This window comes from Pteropus vampyrus, unplaced genomic scaffold, assembly GCF_000151845.1.
Source record: "Pteropus vampyrus isolate Shadow unplaced genomic scaffold, Pvam_2.0 Scaffold326, whole genome shotgun sequence".
NCBI lineage: Eukaryota > Metazoa > Chordata > Mammalia > Chiroptera > Pteropodidae > Pteropus > Pteropus vampyrus.
In genome coordinates, this window is record NW_011889107.1 from 618,616 (window position 1) to 637,019 (window position 18,404).

At 34.0% G+C, this 18,404-nt stretch overlaps 1 protein-coding gene across 4 annotated transcripts in view; it reads left to right on the forward strand.

Annotated features, from left to right (window-relative positions):
* Nucleotides 1-18,404, forward strand: part of FOXJ3 (forkhead box J3) — a 112,052-nt gene that overhangs the window by 78,311 nt on the left and 15,337 nt on the right. For 2 of the 4 annotated variants that reach the window (XM_023521965.1, XM_011377932.2), the window contains 4 exons: nucleotides 735-836; nucleotides 10,877-11,005; nucleotides 12,075-12,249; nucleotides 14,994-15,422. In XM_023521965.1, coding sequence (XP_023377733.1) covers nucleotides 735-836; nucleotides 10,877-11,005; nucleotides 12,075-12,249; nucleotides 14,994-15,422 — 835 coding nt within the window. The remainder of the gene's footprint in view (nucleotides 1-734; nucleotides 837-10,876; nucleotides 11,006-12,074; nucleotides 12,250-14,993; nucleotides 15,423-18,404) is intronic. The other 2 variants (XM_023521966.1, XM_011377933.2) reach the window with 1 other exon arrangement.

Sequence of the window (18,404 nt, forward strand, 5' to 3'; positions counted from 1 at the left end):
TCCTTTTTTTATTTCAATCAAGATGCCTGTTCCTTACCCTCATAGATTACCTGATAAAAGAAATTTATACTCAGGAATTAAGTGATAGATTAATGTTAGAAATGTCTCAGCTCTCTTTCTCATCCAATATGATTTTTTTTTTTTTTTTTTTTTTTTTAATGCACGTTCGGTTGGGATCATGTGTGGAACAAATATTTTTTTCCCAGAGAGAACATAAATGGAGCATCATAGCTCCAAATTGTTTATATCTGTCCTTCTTTAACTTTCAGCATTGAAGTTAAAACGATCTTGAGGGCTCACCAAAGCAGTAAAAACTCTCTTTTGACAGAGAGAAGTTGTTACAATCTATATTCAAAATTCTAAATGTAGAAAACCTTCTATGTTGATTTTGACATTTGTGTTAGCTTTTTAAACAATGCATGTGAAGTTGTATTATTTAGATTATTGTTCAGTTGCACTAACAGATAAAGGAAAAAAACTGAGAGGCCTGAACCAGAGAGATTTATTTCTCTCTCAGATAGAAGTCAGACTAATAATGAATCAGACAGATAACTAGCTCTGTCATTCAGATATCTATGTTCCTTCTAATCATGTCTTTCCAGTGTTCCCCAGTGATTTATTTTCAAACAAAGCACAAAACTGGATTTTGGAGAATTTGATGAAATACCTTCAAATCGTGTTAAAGTTGCTGGATATATGAGCTAATAATTATTTATTTTGTTCTTGTATTTTAGGCCTCAACTCCTTATAGCATAGATTCAGATTCTTTGGGAATGGAGTGTATTATTTCGGGAAGTGCCTCTCCAACTCTGGCAATCAACACTGTGACTAACAAAGTAATTACATTTTTTTAAACACTTTTGAAATGTCATTGAATAATACATTTAATTTGCCTTCATAACAATAGAGTTCTGTATGGTCGAGTTTAAAGATGATATAAATTTGTCTAATCCATACATGGCAGCTTGAAAGCTGAATCCACAATGTTCTGAGGTATACACAAGTTAGAAGAAAATATTTCTCTGGAGAAACTGGTAAATGCTTATTGGGAAGTTCCATTTTAAATTCTTGACACTTTCCATTTCCCATCTATAAGATTTTTGAGTCAGCATTTTATTGAATCAGTTTGTTTCAAAATCATTGACTACCCCTTTAAATATGCGATCGAAAAAAAGATTGTCAAATTTCCAGGGAATCAACAGAATCAGAATAAATAATTTGGACAAACTCAGAGTTCATCGAAATGGTGGTCAACCTGTTTTATGATATACAAGTCAAGGTACAAACCCAGAAATAGTATTTGGTAGTTTGCTGCATTTTTTTCTTCAAACCACGCCCCTCCCCACCCCCCGCCCAAACACCTTTTTCTCTTCTCTCTTCTCTTCTTTTTTGAAGCAAGGGTCAAAACTTTGTGCCAACTCTTCAGATACCTAGTGGGATACAAATATCTCTTCTTTACAAGGTAATTTCTTAATCTCATATCTCAAAACCCTAAAATGACTCTTAGGAGGTTCATGAGGTAACTCAGTCCTATGCATCTGTTTCCTTCTTTGCTAGACCATAAGCAACTTGAAGTCGTACATTTCTCACATTCATGCTCAAACTATTTCAGTCTTGATTTTACCCCCTCTTTCTCTCTTTCTTCCTGTGACTTGCTCTTTATCTCTGTCTCTCACTCTTTTACTTTCTTATGACACATAAACACAAACACATCTACATGCACAATTACACTAATATAGTATACATAGGAATTTTTATTTGTGGAAATATAATGAGTAAGTAGAAGATGGAAATAGAGTGACTAATCAGATATCCAATTTAGAAAGGAAACTTGCAGCTGAGGTGTAGAGTAATGATTGTAACCAGATATCAATCCATGGAATGATTTTATCAGAATCACTTTGGGTGTGTATGTGATGGGGGTGATGGTAATTCCTAGATTCCATTATAGGCCTACCAAATAAGTTACTTTATCCTTGTGGATAGGGCCCAGAAATCTGTACTTTTGGAAATCATCCCTAATGATACCCAGCTAGACTTGAGAATTTTGGGTGAAGCAGGTGGCTTGGAATCAAATATCCAATACTACTTTTTGCAGTAGCCGAAATAGGAGATACTGAGGCCTAAACATAGACATTAGGAAACAGGAAACAGGAAATAGTAATGCTAGGCCTAATGACTAAATAATGTAGGTGTCAAAGGAGCTGGAAATTTTGGACCTCTCCTTCTATATATGATGGAATAGCTAGAATCAAATGAACCCATCTCCCTTTCTATATAAAGTACCACTCCCACTACCAATAAAAACTAGAGGGAGGCATTGGAGAACAGGACAATAAGGACTTCAGGGGCCAAGATCACAGAAAAAAGGGAAACACATTGAATAAGCTTTGCAGTTTTTCCCATGGTACATTTCCCAGTTCTTAGTGCATGGCATGGAGGCTGAATAGAAAGTAGCAGCCTACAGCAGTCATTGAGCTAGGGAGACAGAAACGAGTTTGAGGCTACTAGACAGTCAGGTCTTGAGGACTAAGGTCCTGAGAAATCTCAGAAGTGAACTCAACTTTTAGCAAGCAGTATCTACTTAAGGCATTTGCTAACTCTGAACCTGTGTGTGCTTGGGCTCAGACACAGACAAATCAAGTAGATTTTCACTTGCCAGAATTCAGCAATCTTACAAAGAAGTGGAGGACAGAGTTTGTGGATCTTTATGGAGGAGGGAGCCATGGTAAACCCCCAGGATTTCAGGTTGTTACCTCAGAGAGTCTTTGTTTTGTAAGTAAGAACAAACCAAACTAGGCCAGTCTCAAATTATTCTTAGGATGGTATACTAGTATTTTCTTACTTGCCAAAAGAAAATGAAATTCTTCCTGGAGGAAGATAATATCACCCCCAAGCTTTTGCAAATTTTCATAAGTAAGGTCTCTCCTTCAGTCAAAATTTTTCAGACATTCCAGGAAACAGGACCAGATAATTAAATACAAAGAGAGGGGGAAAAAAGACAGTATAAACATTCATAAGTGAGCCAGACAATGATTTTAAGATAGCTAACCTGTTGTTCAAGAAAATAGATGAATTATAGAAAATTTTTCAGAGAATTGTAACCTGTATGGAAGAATCAAGAGGAAACTGTAGAACTGAAAAGTATTACTGAAATTAAGAATTTAGTAGATGAGTTTAACAACAGAATAGATATATCAGAGGAGAGAATTAGTGAACAAGAAGATAGGTCAATAGAAAATATACAGATTGAAACACAAAGAAAGAATAAAAAAGATGGAACATTCAGAAAAGCTTAAGAGAAAAACAGGATATGGGGGAAAGGTCCAACAAACTTATTATTAGTGTTCCAGAGGAAAGGAAAAGGAATAGAGAAGAAGCAGAATTTTAATTTTAAGACAGATGAAAGATAACAATAGAGATTCAAGAAAGTTCTGAGAACCCCAAGAAAGATTTGTGAAAGTCAGAAAACCATAACTGCTAAAAACTAAAAATAAAAAAAAATCTTAAAGTCAGAACAAAAAACAGGCAGCTTCAAAGGGAACTGCACAGAGAGAGAATTCCAGAGATAATACAGAGGATGATGCCCCTTGCAACTGGATACTTTTCAGTGCATGAGTAAGGAAGCTACTAGCGTCTAGAGAAAGAATCACCTGAAAAAATTAGTTTGGACTCATAGTGGGTCAGGCGTGGTTACTGTTCCCACCAGAATGAAATATTTCATAATTCACAGGCCATTAAGTAAAGTAGTCAGGCTTTTGCCTCAGTAGTGGAACAAAATTAGCCCTAGACTAAAATGCTGCTCTTATCCTACCTACACACTTTTAAAGGAAAATCCTCCAAATTAAACTTTTCAAGTAATCAGTTTATTTTGAAAATTTAATTTTTTCACATATAATTCAGAGACTATAAAATTCACCCTTTTAAAGTTTATAATTCAGTGGTTTTTGGTGTATTCACAAGGTTGTGTAACCATTCACCACTACCTAATTCCAGAACATTTTCATTACCCCAGAAAGAAAACCTCATACCCATTCCCTATTCCATCCATCTCCTGATAATCATTACTTTACTTTCTAACTCTATGGATTTGCCTATTCTGGACATTTCATGTAAATAGGATCATATAATATGTGAACTTTTATGTGTAATTTCTTTCATAAAACACGTTTTCATGGTTCATGTTAATAGCATGTATCAGTCTTTCATTCCTGTTTTCAAGTAATTTAACTGTGTCTCAGAATGAAGCTCTAGAACATTTATAGGAATACAGAAATATCCGGCACTTAACAATGTAAAATTCACAATGATCTGGCATCTAGTAAAAAATTGCCAAGCAGCTATGTGGGATTTGCTGCCTCTATAACATTGCATGCTGTTGTTTACTCTTCACTCAGTACTATGTTTTAAAGATCTGTCTGTATTGCTCTCCATACAGCAGGAGTTCTATATTGATCCACCACATTTACTTATTCTCTTATTCATTAAATGCTATCAGATGGCTTTTCAGAATGGCCATGTAATTTTTACACCCGACCATCAGTACTGAGCACCTGTTTTCTCTACATCCTTACCACTACCTTAGTTACCTCTCTAATTTTTGCCATTCTAATTGTCATAAAGTGGCATCTTGTTTAAATTTTGCATTTCTCCCATTTCATTTTTTTCATCTTCTCTGTTTTTCTTATGGTCCGTCTTGCCACAATTCTGCTTATAATATTAATCTTTCCAAGAATCAGCTTCTAGTTTTTGTTAAGTCTCTCTCTTTACCATATATCATAGATTCTTGCTTTCATCTTTAAATTTTTTTTGTCTTGTTTCTTTGTGTTTAATCTAAAATAATCAACATCTTGAATATATATTTTCAATGTTTATTGTTTTAATGATGTAATATTTTTCTCTAAATACTGTTTTAACTATATCTTATAAATTTTGCCAGGTTGTGTTTTCACTGTAATTTAATTTTGTTTTCTGACTTCTTTCATGATTTTCTCTTTAACTTAGAAGTTTCTTAATTATATATTTAGCATACGTATATGAACTTAATAGAGTTGCCTTTGTTATATCTTTCTCCCTGTATTGCATTATAGTCAGAGTACATGATTTGCATGATGTTAACTTTTTAGAGTATACTGATACTGGCTCTGTGGCCTAATGCGTGGTTTGTGAATGTTTCCATTTGAACTTGAAAAAAATGTGTATTTTCTGATTATTGAGGATAAATTTCTCTATAATATGTTCCTGTTTAATAAATATTATGAAAATCATCTTTTAAAAAAATTACCAGGCAGCAAATGAGTAGTAAAAAACAACCCACAATGAGGAGAAAAATGCTTTCATAAGCCAAGAAAGGGAAACCTGTGTCTATGAATGGATGAATAGATAAAGAAGGGGGGGTGTGTGTGTGTGTGTGTGTGTGTGTGTGTGTGTGTGTGTGTGTACAATGAAATATTATTTAGCCATGAGAAAGAAGTAAATCCTGCCATTTATGACTTCATGAATGAACCTTGAGGGCTTTATGCTAAGTGAAATAAGTTAGAGAAAGACATATGCTGTATGGTATCACTTCTATGTGGAATCTTAAAAGGCCACACTCATACAAACAGAGAGTAGATTGGTGATTTTTAGGGGCTAGTGGGTGGAGGAAAAGGAGATGTGTCGGCTCAAAGGGTACAAATTTTCACTTACAAGGTGATTAAGTTTGGGGGATCTAATGTGATTATAGTTTGTAACGCTATATTATATACCTAGAAGTTGATAAGGGGAGTAGATCTTAAATGTTCTCTCTCACCACAAGAAAGAAATGGTACTTATGTGAGGTGTTGAAGGTATTGACTGATGCTACAGTGGTGATCATTTTGCAATATATAAGTCCATCAAATGAAATTAAATTTATACAATGTTATATGTTAATTGCATCTCAAGGCTGGGAATAAAAAGTTATTGTAATTGTATTCTACGGAGAAACTAAAGGACAGGTTGAACATGTGTGTAGTTACATGGAATATAGTAGAAAAACAAACTCAAACTTCTTAGAGATAAAAATTACATAAATTAAAAAAAAATAAATTAATAAACTTGATGGAATTAACAACAGATTAAACATTGTAGAAGGAAAGATATAGCAATAAAAATGATCCAAAATTAAAAACATGGAGCAAAGACTGTAAAAGTAAATAGAGCCTTAGTGAGCTGTGAAGACAACTTCAAGCAACCTAATATATTTGTAGTTGAAGTTTCTGATGGAAATCTGGATCTACACAAAGGAATAACTACATAGGCAAATATAAAACTTTTAAAAAAATTTAAATCTCTTTAAAAGATAATAAACTGTTAAAAGCAAAAATAACAAATATATTGTATTTTTATAACATGTAGAAGTAGAATATGTGACAATAATAGTGTTCAGGTAAGAAGAGAAATGAAAGTGTTACGAAAGAGAAAAAGCATAAAGTTTGGGGGGGGGCAGAAATTAACCTATTATTCACAGTTGACATGATTATAGGGAAAGTTCAAAAGAATCTACAGATAAACTCTTAGAATTAATAAGTGAGTTTAGCAAAGTCTTGATATAAGTAAGATCAGTGTTTGATTTTAGAAATCAATGGTATTTCTCTATAGTAGCCATAAACAGTCAGAAAATACAATTAAAAAGGTAACATGCTAACATTCAAAAACACCAAATACCTAGGAATAAATGAAAGATGAACTCTACACAGGAAACTCTAAAAAATTTACTGAGATAAAATAAAGGAGATATAAATGGATATTATTGTAAAGAAATTGATTTTTTTCTAATTGCTCTACAATTTAATATGATTCCATGATCTTTTTTTGGGAGGAAGTAAGAGAATAGGAAATGACAAGCTAATTTTAAAATATAAATGGGAATCCCAATGGCAAGCAGTAAAGAAAATATTGGAGAAAAAGAAAAGATAATTTGTACTTCCAGATATCAAGAGTAAACCTATAATAATTGAAAGTGTGGTATTGGCACATGAATAAATAGACTTATTAAACAATTCAGTGATGTCTTTCAACAAATGGTGCTGGATTAATGGAAAAATCAGGTTTTCCATTCATAAAAGTCAATTTCATATGGATCTGAGACATAAATATAAATGATAAAACAAAGTTCTCAATTGGATGAAAAAGAATAAAATGAACTTTAATAAATGGAATGAAGGAAATAATAAAGATTGAGAATAGATAGTAATGCAATAGAAAACAAAACTTAATCCTTTAGCTAAATTTACTGCCTGAGGACAGAAAAGGATATATGATTTCGTTTATACTTAGTTAAAAAAAAATAATAATTAAGAAAACCATTCAGTGTTGGTAGAAGCCCATATACTGGTTATCAGTGACAGGAGAATGGAGATAAATAATGACTGGCTGGTGAATGATGATATTGGGAGTACATGAGTGGGCTATCTGGAGTACTGGTAATGGTCTCTATCAGCCGTTCTGTGGTCTGTGGACACCTAGGTAACCAAGATCCTTTAAGAGAGTCTATGAGGTCAAAACTATTTTTATGATAATATTAAAATATTATTTGCCTTTTTCTTTATTTTTGTATTTTCACTGATGTAGCAAAAGCAATATGTAAATGTTAGCACAAATCAGGGCCATGCCATCTAACTGTAATAGGTATTCTTCATTGCCACACACACTTCAGATTAAAACAAAACAACATTAGTATCTTTGGTGAGGCAGGAAGAATATTTTAAGTTGTGACCTTTGAGTACACGTGTTTTTAATGTTCTGTGTGATGAAGTGGGAAGTATGCATAAGGCACTTAATTGAAGTACAGTGGTTGCTTCAAGGAAGAGCATTTGTGTGATTGAGTTGGATGTTGAAGTAGCTGCTTTGTTCATGAATCACTGTTTTTACTTGAAAGAATAGCTTACACTGATTATTTAGATTTGGGTATTTGGCAGTAGTTTTCTTGAAAAGGAACAAAGTCTGTCACTTCAGAGAGAACAATTGATAATATTTCTTGCCAATGATAATTCAGACTAGAAGTTTGGAAAACCTGTAGTCGCCATAGTGGCTCTGATAGCTTCTCAGTCTTTTCTAATGAGATTATTGGTAATGTGTACAAGTGTGATATTTTTATGTTTTATAATGAAATGTGTCAATATTTGGAAGATCTGATAACCTAGAGAACTCATGTTTTCCAGATAACCTGTGCATAATGTTGCAAAATCATGCATGGATAAATGATTCATTCAAAGTACAAGGTAGAACAAAGAATATTAATGTAACAGTATGAAAAATTTGTTGATAGGGTTTTAGATTCCATATTGTAACCAGTCTTTAAAAAATTATCACTTGTCATGTTTTGATGTAGTATCAAAAAAGACTATTGACAGTTATCTGAAAAGTCTACTAAAATTGTTCTTTTTTTCCATATATGTAATATACATATAATATATATTATATATGTATAGTGTGTGTGTGTGTGTGTGTGAGAGAGAGAGAGAGAGAGAGCGCGCGCGCGCGCTATATGCTGGCTTTTCTTTCTATACTTCCACCAACAGATAGAATGCAGAAGCAGATATAAGAATCTAGTTGTTTCCTATTAAGCTAAGCATTGAGATTAAAAAAAAAAATTAAACAATTAGGGGAATCATTTTATATAACTGTCTAACCAATATACTGTATACTTGAAACTAATGATAAAATTTTTAAAAATGTAAAACAGTGGTACTCTTCTAATTTTACTTATTGGGAGAAAATATTTTTTATGTTAAAATATAGTTGGATTTACAATTATTTTAAAATTGATTAATATTTAAAAAATTTTTTGTTTTAATTTCTAATATTTCAGTTATTGACATTAACTTAAACAAAAGCTCCTTGATCCCTCAATTTTTAAAACTGTAAGAGGATTCTTAAGATCAAAGTTTGAGAACTGTTCTATACTTCGATGTAGGTGGTGACATGAGTATGCTCATTTTGTAATAGGTAAACTAGTAATTTATTTGTATACTTAACTCTCTATATGTTTAGTAAAAATGTTTATCCTCCTTCCAAATAAAATAAGCCGTGAAGATCTATCCAAGGTGATGGAAAGTATTTCTGACCTGAGTGACAGGCAACAGAGCATGGACAGAGGAGAATGAGCAGCCTAGAAAATGACCATAGGATGCTTGTGATTTATTGATATTGTACTGTTTTATAGCTTTTTGATTGTTCCTATGAGGCCATAAGGTTGATTTCTTTTTTTAAATGAAGTTTACACTGGAAGTATGTACCAGAAAAATCTTTGCCAGTTTTCTTTATTCTTTCTCATTTTTTCTTATATAGTGGTTCCCCCTTATCTGTGGGGGATAAGTTCCAAGACCCCCAGTGGAAGCCTGAAACCATGGGCAGTACTGAACCCTATATGTATATTATGTTTTTCCTATACATACATACTATGATTCGTTTAATTTATAAATTAGGCACAGTAAGAGATTGACAGTTATAGAACAGTTATAACAATATGCTGGGGTAAAAGTTACGTGAATGTGATCTCTCAAAGTATTATATTGGACTGTACAGTGTAGATACATTGGACAAAAGGATGATTCACATCCTGAATGTTACAGAACAGGATGGCATGAGATTTCATCACCACGCTACTCAGAGTGGTGCACAATTTAAAACTTAAGAATTGTTTATTTCCAGAATTTTCCATTTAATATTTTCAGACAGCAGTTGACTATGGGTAAACTGAAACTGAATAAGGCAGAAATTGCTGTACTCTTTTCCTTTATTAGTTCCTAGACATGTGATTGTTCCTAGCTGATGTGAATGTGGATGGTTTGGTTTAGCCTTAAGTACGGAGGCGTTTATGCCTAGTTTTCCACATTTTCAGCCTCTCAGTAATGTTTATGAGCATTGAGCATGACTCCATTTTCAGCACAGACAAGAGGATGGTGATGGCTCAGTTGGTTATTAAATTCAGCAATAATATATTAATTGTATACTGAGCAGAAAGCACTGTGCTGTTTATGATTACTTATTGGTAGTCTAGTGTATTAAAATTTGATAAAAATTAGACTTAAAGCTGTGTATTTATTGTTCCCATGGAAGTTGGAGCATCGACAGGAAAGTTGGAGCATCGACAGGAAAGTTGGTAGTAACATCTGAATAGAACCTTGAAGGATAGTTAGGACAGTTTTAAGAATATGTTTGTTGTTTCTAATTGAAAGTTATAATGCTTATTATAAACAAATTCAAGCATTGTAAAATATATATTATCAGCAATGAAGGTCATTAGGAATACCCAGTTAGTTAACCACTGCTTTTTAACCATTGTTAACAGTGTGATATATAGTTCTTCATATCTCATGTATGTGTTAGCGTATTATTATTTTTTAAAATTAGATCATATATTTGTGATTTTGCAAATGTGTTGGATAGTTGAGTTTCCAGTTTTCAGTATTATAGACTGATACCTATGATTTTAGAAATTTTAAAAATATTTTCTGTTTTTTTGTGTTTTTTTAATGCTTAAGATTTTGATAGACGAGAAAAGCATTTTTTTGCTTAAAACTTGAATAAAAATAAATTTATTGTAGAAATATTTAATAGTAAAAATCTACCATAATCCCTTCTCACTGAATGTTGATGAAGTAATTATACCTGATAATAAATTGAATTTATGTACCTCTGAATAGGTATATCCTTTTGTTTGAGAGTAAATTATTTCATGGTGAACATGGAGTTAATGAAGGGCATGGAACCAAAAGAAGGACCCCTACACTAACATTTTGTCTTTCTGCTATATCCCAGCTTAGTTGTATTTTTATAGAGTTGCTTTAAAAGTACTCTTTATAGTACTTTTATAATAATTGTTCAAATGTTACTTTTCTTTTCATTCTAGGTAACATTATACAACACTGATCAGGATGGTAGCGATAGCCCACGCAGTAGCCTTAACAACAGTCTCTCAGACCAGAGTTTGGCATCTGTTAATTTGAACAGTGTTGGAAGTGTGCACAGTTATACACCGGTAAGTCTTGGTGAAGTGAACTTCTTTGTTGTGTACTCATTTAGTGCTTAAAACTAAACCAAACGTAATTAAAATGCAAATAAAAAAGTGTTCCAAAATAATCACGGGGTGTTCCACAAAGGCTTAGGTCATCCTGCTGTTGAGTCTTGCCTACATGGCCTGTATGGAGATGTGTAAGGTTTGCCAGAGTGCCAGTGGCAGAGCCATTCTTCTACACATAATTCATATTTTTCCATGTAAGCATTATTTTGAATGGCTACATAAATTCACAGTGAGTGTTCATATCTTAATTTTTCAAAAACATGAAACAAATGGTAGTTTACCACCATTTGATATAACCTTTAAGAGATACAGCTAATAATTTTTTTATTAATTTTATTTCTAGATGCCTTTTTTTCAAAGATAATTCTTATTTTGTAGGTGTTTATGATGCCTCCCCCTACTCCCCTCCCCACCCCACATTGCTCAAACCCCTGGCCTATTTTGTTTTTCTCAGAATCTCCTTTGTCTTTTACCTTTCATTTCTCATTTTCCCTCAATTTCATTAGGAAAAAAAATTCCTCTACAAATGATGAGTTAAGTGTATTGAAGTTTCTTACTGCTTTGGGCAGTGTCAGACAAACTGTGTTTGAGTTTAAATATTTAAAGATTAATTGAATAAATGAATGAGGACTATTAGTAGTTTCATAGTACAGTGATGTTTAAGATGAAATTGCTTCTGTAGAAATCAAGATGAAGATTCTACAGAAACTCGAAGAGTTTCAGGCCTAGCTGATCACTTATTTTATGATCTTGGGAAGTTCATTTAACTTCTTGGAACTCTTTCCTCTCTTCTGTAAATTTTGGAGGTTGGATTAGATTTCTGTGGTTCTTCAAATTCCAAGTTAATTTTATGGTCTTACTTTATGTATATCTAACTTAAAACAGGTTGGGAAACCAAAGAAAGAAGTTATTTTCTTTGCATTCTAGAAACTTTTAATATTTTCAGTTATATATTTTGTATATTTTATGTAACAAGCCAATTCTGTTGTAGAGCTATTAAATTAATACTATTTTCTTTTAATATTAGGTGACAAATCATCCAGAACCAGTCTCTCAGTCATTAACTTCTCAACAGCAGCCACAGTACAACCTTCCAGAACGAGACAAACAACTGCTTTTCTCAGAATATAATTTTGAAGATCTCAGTGCCTCATTTCGGAGCCTTTATAAGTCAGTTTTTGAGCAGTCACTTAGTCAACAAGGTGAGGTTTTTAGAAATATTTTTTGTAAAGTAAATTTTTATTGGAAAATTTTCTTTTAAGAATGATTTTAACATAGCAGCTGTTATATTTCCTTAATCTTAGAACATTATCATCATGACTGAATGCTCTTTGTGCCTTTGCTATGCACTGTGTATATTTCATAGCACAAGAATGGAAGACAAATACCATCTTGTATGCCTGCTTCATATGATTACCAGTGGTGTCCTGAACCACTGCATCAGAGAATTCTGACACTGCATCTGTGCTATGTGGGAAAGACTGCCACGGTTAATTAGTGATGGATGGCATGTGAAGCATTTTATAGTAAATGTTCTGTTCTTACTGGTATTAGGAAAGAGATAACTGTTGGAATATGGTAACACCAAATTTGTAATTTCATGTATGGTACTTGTAAGTGAACACATTGGTTAGTAATATGCTCTGGGTCATTGTTTTATACAACATACTTAAATCAGACTTTAACACTAAAAATGATTTTGGTTGAGATGCAGTATTATATCTCCACCAAATGCTAGGTAATTGCTCTTATGTGTTACTGTGCCATTTAGCTGCTGGTTTAACTTTAGTCAGAGGCATGTGATAGAATTAAGATGTCACATTGTCTTTCCCCCATAGAGCACTAGTCAGTATTATTAGAAACTCTACTGTTGAAGCATTTCCTAGTTTCTTTGTTTGACAGATTAACTGTTTATTCCCCAACTCAGAGTTACCTGTTTACAGCAGTAAACAAAATATTTTAGACAAAAATCCTAGAGAGTTTTCATTTTAATACTTGTCAGTGTCAGATATTATGAAAATTAATGTTATATACAAGTGTTTTACATATATATATCAATGGATATCAGTAACTTGTATAGGAAGTTGATTTTTTAGGATAAAGTAAGATTCATGTGTTTTCTCAAATTTTATCTTAAATTTTCTATCTATAAAGGTACAAAAAAAAAAAACTAATATAAGACTTTGCTAAGCAGATCCAACCTTGGTTATCATAATAGAAAAATACTGGCTTTGAAATAACCTTGGTGATGATTTCTGAAGCCCATAATGCTATTTCATCAAACTAAAAAAAAAAGAGAGAGCGAGCATTGATAGAAATTCTGGGTTCTACTCCAGGTTCTACCATGAAGTCAACTGAGTTAACTTCACCTCTTTAGAACTCAGCACCCCCGTTTGTACAGTGAAGAAGATTAGATCAGTGGTTTTCATATTGTTCTTTTGGAGTCCTTGGATTTTGTGATGGTCTCAGGGAGTAAAAGTGTGCAGATGAAGAGATCTAGTAGGCTTCCTTCCCTGCCTTCAAAAAAAGCAGCCTTATATTTACCAGTTTTACATATTTACATATAGGACTTCTGAAAGATATTTTGTTTTATTTTATTTAAAAATAATTTGGGATTGAAAATGTTGGTATAGATTATATCTGGATTTCATCTTAAAATGATAGGACTTTATTGGAAATAGATAAAAAAAACTGCTTTCTTTCATCTTACTGTTACAGCTGTAGATTCCCTGTAATGACAGTTTTCCAGGGCCAAAGCAAGAACTTTTATTAGCTCTTGTACTTATAAAACCTCAACTTACTAAGTTTTAAAATTTTCTTACAATGTACTCTAATGCAATTTTACCATTAATGACAACTATGAGAATAATTTTATTTTTCTTTTAAAAGTTTGATTATTTTATTGACTGACATTATGCTGCAGAATTTTATTTCTTATTTAACGACATTTTTTTTTTTTTGGTGTATGCTTTAGCCATCCTTTTGATATGAAAACAACCTAGTTATAGAATCAAATGTTGCAATATATTTATTAAAGTAAATGTCTATGCGCAGACCAAACATACATTATTTTTAGCTTTAGGCACTTCTGGCCTAATCATCTTCATTATAGTAGCTAACATTTACTGAGCTCATCCTGCAGCCTGTGCTTGCATCATGGCATTCAATCCTCACAACTCTGCGAAGTGGATACTGTTATCATACCTGTTTATAGTTGAGGTAGTTGTGGCTTGGAGAGTTTCCAGGTGTGTAAACAGCAGTGCAGAGACTTTAATCTCTACTTTTGATGTTGTCAAGTTTGCAGTCTTAACCCCTAAACTCTGTGTCTTGAGAATGTTCTATAAGAGTAATGAAAAAGAACAGTGGAGATTGCTGTTTGTTTTGCTTAGTTTTAAGGATCCTAGCTGCCTTAGACTTAAAGTTTTTTGAGTAGTCAAAGAAAGAGATAAGAAATGACTGAACTTTATTAATCCTTTCCTCTTTTGTCAAAGCTTTGGTCGTCAATCCTACAGAGACCATCTTGAATGTGACTCAGCACCTTTCCTACTTTTCCCCTAACATTTACTCATCTTTCAATACTCAGCTCATATAATGCCTCTTCAAAGAGGTCTTCTCTGTATCTCTAGCCCCTTCCTACCTCAACAGGCAAGAAGCAAAGTTCCTGTAACCCCTGTGTATACTTTTGCCTGACTACTTTTACTGTTAGACATAATCTCTTTAAGTGTCTCTCTTTCACTTGACCATAAGCTACTCAAAGGCAGGGAAAGATATTTCTTACTCAGTTCCAGAGCCCAGTGTAGGGTGGATGTCCATCAACGCTTGTTACTGAATCAAAGTTGCTTTTTGACAGCATACACCTTTGCTCTTTAAATTATTTTGCAGATGTTTGTCATAAAATATAACCGATATCTAACCATAAATGATCATGCTTTCTCTGACTTTTTAGGTTTGATGAACATCCCTTCCGAATCTTCCCAGCAGTCCCACACTTCGTGTTCCTATCAGCACTCTCCTAGCAGTACAGTGAGCTCTCACCCACACAGCAACCAAAGCAACCTGTCCAACAGTCATGGTAGTGGCCTCAACACCACGGGCAGTAATTCGGTTGCACAAGTCTCGCTGTCCCATCCCCAGATGCACACACAGCCGTCTCCACATCCGCCCCATCGACCGCATGGTTTACCACAGCATCCGCAGCGTCCCCAGCATCCAGCACCTCACCCACAGCAACACAGCCAGCTCCAGTCCCCTCATCCCCAGCACCCTTCTCCACATCAACACATGCAGCACCATTCGAACCATCAGCATCAGACGTTAACACATCAGGCACCCCCACCCCCACCCCCACCCCCACAACAGGTATCCTGTAATTCTGGTAAGTTTTTGTCTCCTGACTTGTGTTTCGCTAACTGTGAATTAAGATCTGTCCTTTGTTATCTGGGGCTTATATATATTTATTACCAACTCTTCCCATCTGTTTTTGTGTTTCCTCGCCATTATCCTGTAGTTGTAATTCATTTAGTCCATAGATTGACCTAGAGATTTTCTTGATTAAAATTTATTTTGGCATTATAGGCAAACTCAGCAACCCTTGTAGGTTTTCGTTTTAACTCTTATTTTGTCTTTCTGGAAAACAAGTGTTTTTGTGAATATCGTTGACCCTTGAACAATGCAAGGGTTAGGGGCACCAACCCCAGCCACACACAATTGAAAATCTGTATATAACTTTCGATTCTCCAGTTATACCTTAGTATCCACAGTGGGGATTGGTTCTAGGGCCCCGCTCAGATACCAAAATCCATGGATGCTCAAGTACTTTATTTAAAATGGCATAGAATAATGCATATAGCCAGCCCTCTACATCCATGGATTCCCAGCTGGGGATTGAAAATAATCTGTGTATGAGTGGACCTACACAGTTCAAACTCATATTGTTCCAGGATTAGCTGTATTTGAAAGAATGGAATGTACAATCTATCTACAGTCTGTTATGATTCAGTGTGGTATAGAAGAAAAAGCATAGATTATGTCTGAAAGGCCTGTATGTGAATCCTCATTATGGCTTTTAAGACCTTAGGTGTAATTACTTCTTTTAGTCTTGTTACTTTCTCATCTATAAAAATGAAAGTAAAATACCCTCTGTTGTTATGACAGTATTGTTGTAATGAAGGTCATATTGAGAATACAAATATGAAATACCTAGTCTAGTATCTTGCATTTAAGTATTCAGTGAATATTCCCACTCTTCCTTTCTTTGCTTAATTCCTGCCAGCTATCTTCTTTGAGAATGAAGGGTTCCATAGGAAGAAAACTTTTTTCATATCCTGATTTTTAAAAAAATGTGTTGTTTTCCACTTAGGTCTTGATGGTTTCTGGTGAGTTGCTTAATTGTCATTTCTTAGACCAGGCAGTCTTTGTACTGTAGAACTCCAGGGGGTGCCACAGATAAACTACAAGGTGAATGAGACCCCTTGGAGTTACACAAAGTACAGGTCCTTCCCTCAGCTTGCCTGATTGTCCACCTACCAGCCATATCACTGATGAGATCTTTATCTGAAGGGGCAATTGCTAAGTGCTAGACAGTGCTAGTTTTTATTCACCAATTAAATATTGACCATTGCTGTTGTCAGGGAAATGAGCTTTAGGTAGTGCATACTGTCTCTTATATTCTGATTTTGCTTTAAATCTTAATTTTTTCTAGAACTGTTAATTTATTTACAAAGTGGTACTTGGAATTTAGTGTTTCTTTGAACAATTTTTTTGTTTCCTATTACCAATTCTAAGTAGAATAAAATTGAAAATTGGGTATAGTTTCTGCCTTGATGGACTATCTCCTAAAACATCTTGAGATTATTTTTTGATCTATGCCTAGAGAAAAAAGGTATATAATAAAGCCCCCCCCCTTTTGTAACTCTTAGTTCAATTACTGTTGCCTACCTTTTAATGTCAATACATTTTTCAAAAATTTAAGCTTGTTCTTAATATGATTTTGAGGATTGACTAATGACCGTAGAGATTGGGTATCGGTAGAAGTTTGCAATGCTCTGGTCGTACCTTTCTTTTTGTTAAGTCTGTTGCTTGTCACAGTAGAAAAAAGTACTAGTACAGCTGAAAAAAACTGACTCATGATGTGCCCTTAAAGGCCTGTTATACCAATGGTAGCTTGCAAGAGAAGGGGAATAGACTTCCACCTTGTGGAGTTAGGAAAAATTATTGTGACTGTGATAATAATTAATCTCTTTGAATTATAAAATTGTCCTTTATAAGTGGGACTAATGAGCAGGTTGTCAGTGGCAGGGAAGGAATGGAGGAAACTAACAGTTGTTGGAGTGCCTATTATATGCGAGGCAATTCAGATACATTATCTCATTCTCTCAAATCAAATATAAATTACCACATTTGATAGCAAAAGTATAACTCAGAGAAATTAAGCAATTTGTTCAAGATCATACCACTAAGTGGTAGAACTGGAATTTACTTGTATCCTGGCCTATCAGAGTTAAGAGCCTATAATACCAGCTATTCTAAAAGGATTAAAATAACAAACATTTACTGAGTGTGTAGGGTTTGCTCAGCCACTCTCTTTGCAGAGATTGCTTCATTTTGTGTAGCCAAGTCAGCATTTATTATAGGATCTGAAAGTCTGATAGACTTGGATGTTTGTGGCTCACTTGGGGCATTATTTTTTTCCCCCAGCAAGTTTCTCCCTGAATTATGAGTTGCCTGAGAGTAGGGTCGTGTTGTCTCTGGTTCACTGTTTATTTTTTCAAAATCCATAATTGGCAGAATTTTGTAAATCCAAGTAGCCAGTAGTTCATGTAGAATTTTCTGTGATGTAGCAAAAAACCTCTTTTAGTCTTAGTTTTATCCATTCTATAGAGATGATCCTGAAAATAGAATAATTTGAGCAGCAGTCACTGAATGGAGGATATTCTTTCTCTATTCAGCACTATCTCATTGAGTGCAGCTCTTGCTCCATGCCTCTGAGTGGTGACTACTTTGCTGACATACAGACCGTGGAGTGTTAACTCTTCTGATGATGTTGCTTTAGAGGATACTATTCCTGACTAGAAATGCCCTCGTTTGGATTCATCAGCATTTCTTACAGAATTTACAGCCCTCTTTCTTGCTACCTTGACAGGAGGACTGTGTTAAGGCATTTCTCACTTGTAAGGTTGCCTTGTAAGAAACATGTTCTCTTGCTATAAAATGTAATTACCTCCCTTAAGTCAGTACATTAAGTTATACTGTGCATTGTTTCTAAATGTGTATCTGCATTTAAGTTATAAAGAACATATCTCTTAAAGTCACAAGACAGTAAAATGAACTTTATATAGGGAGGGATACTGATTTTTAT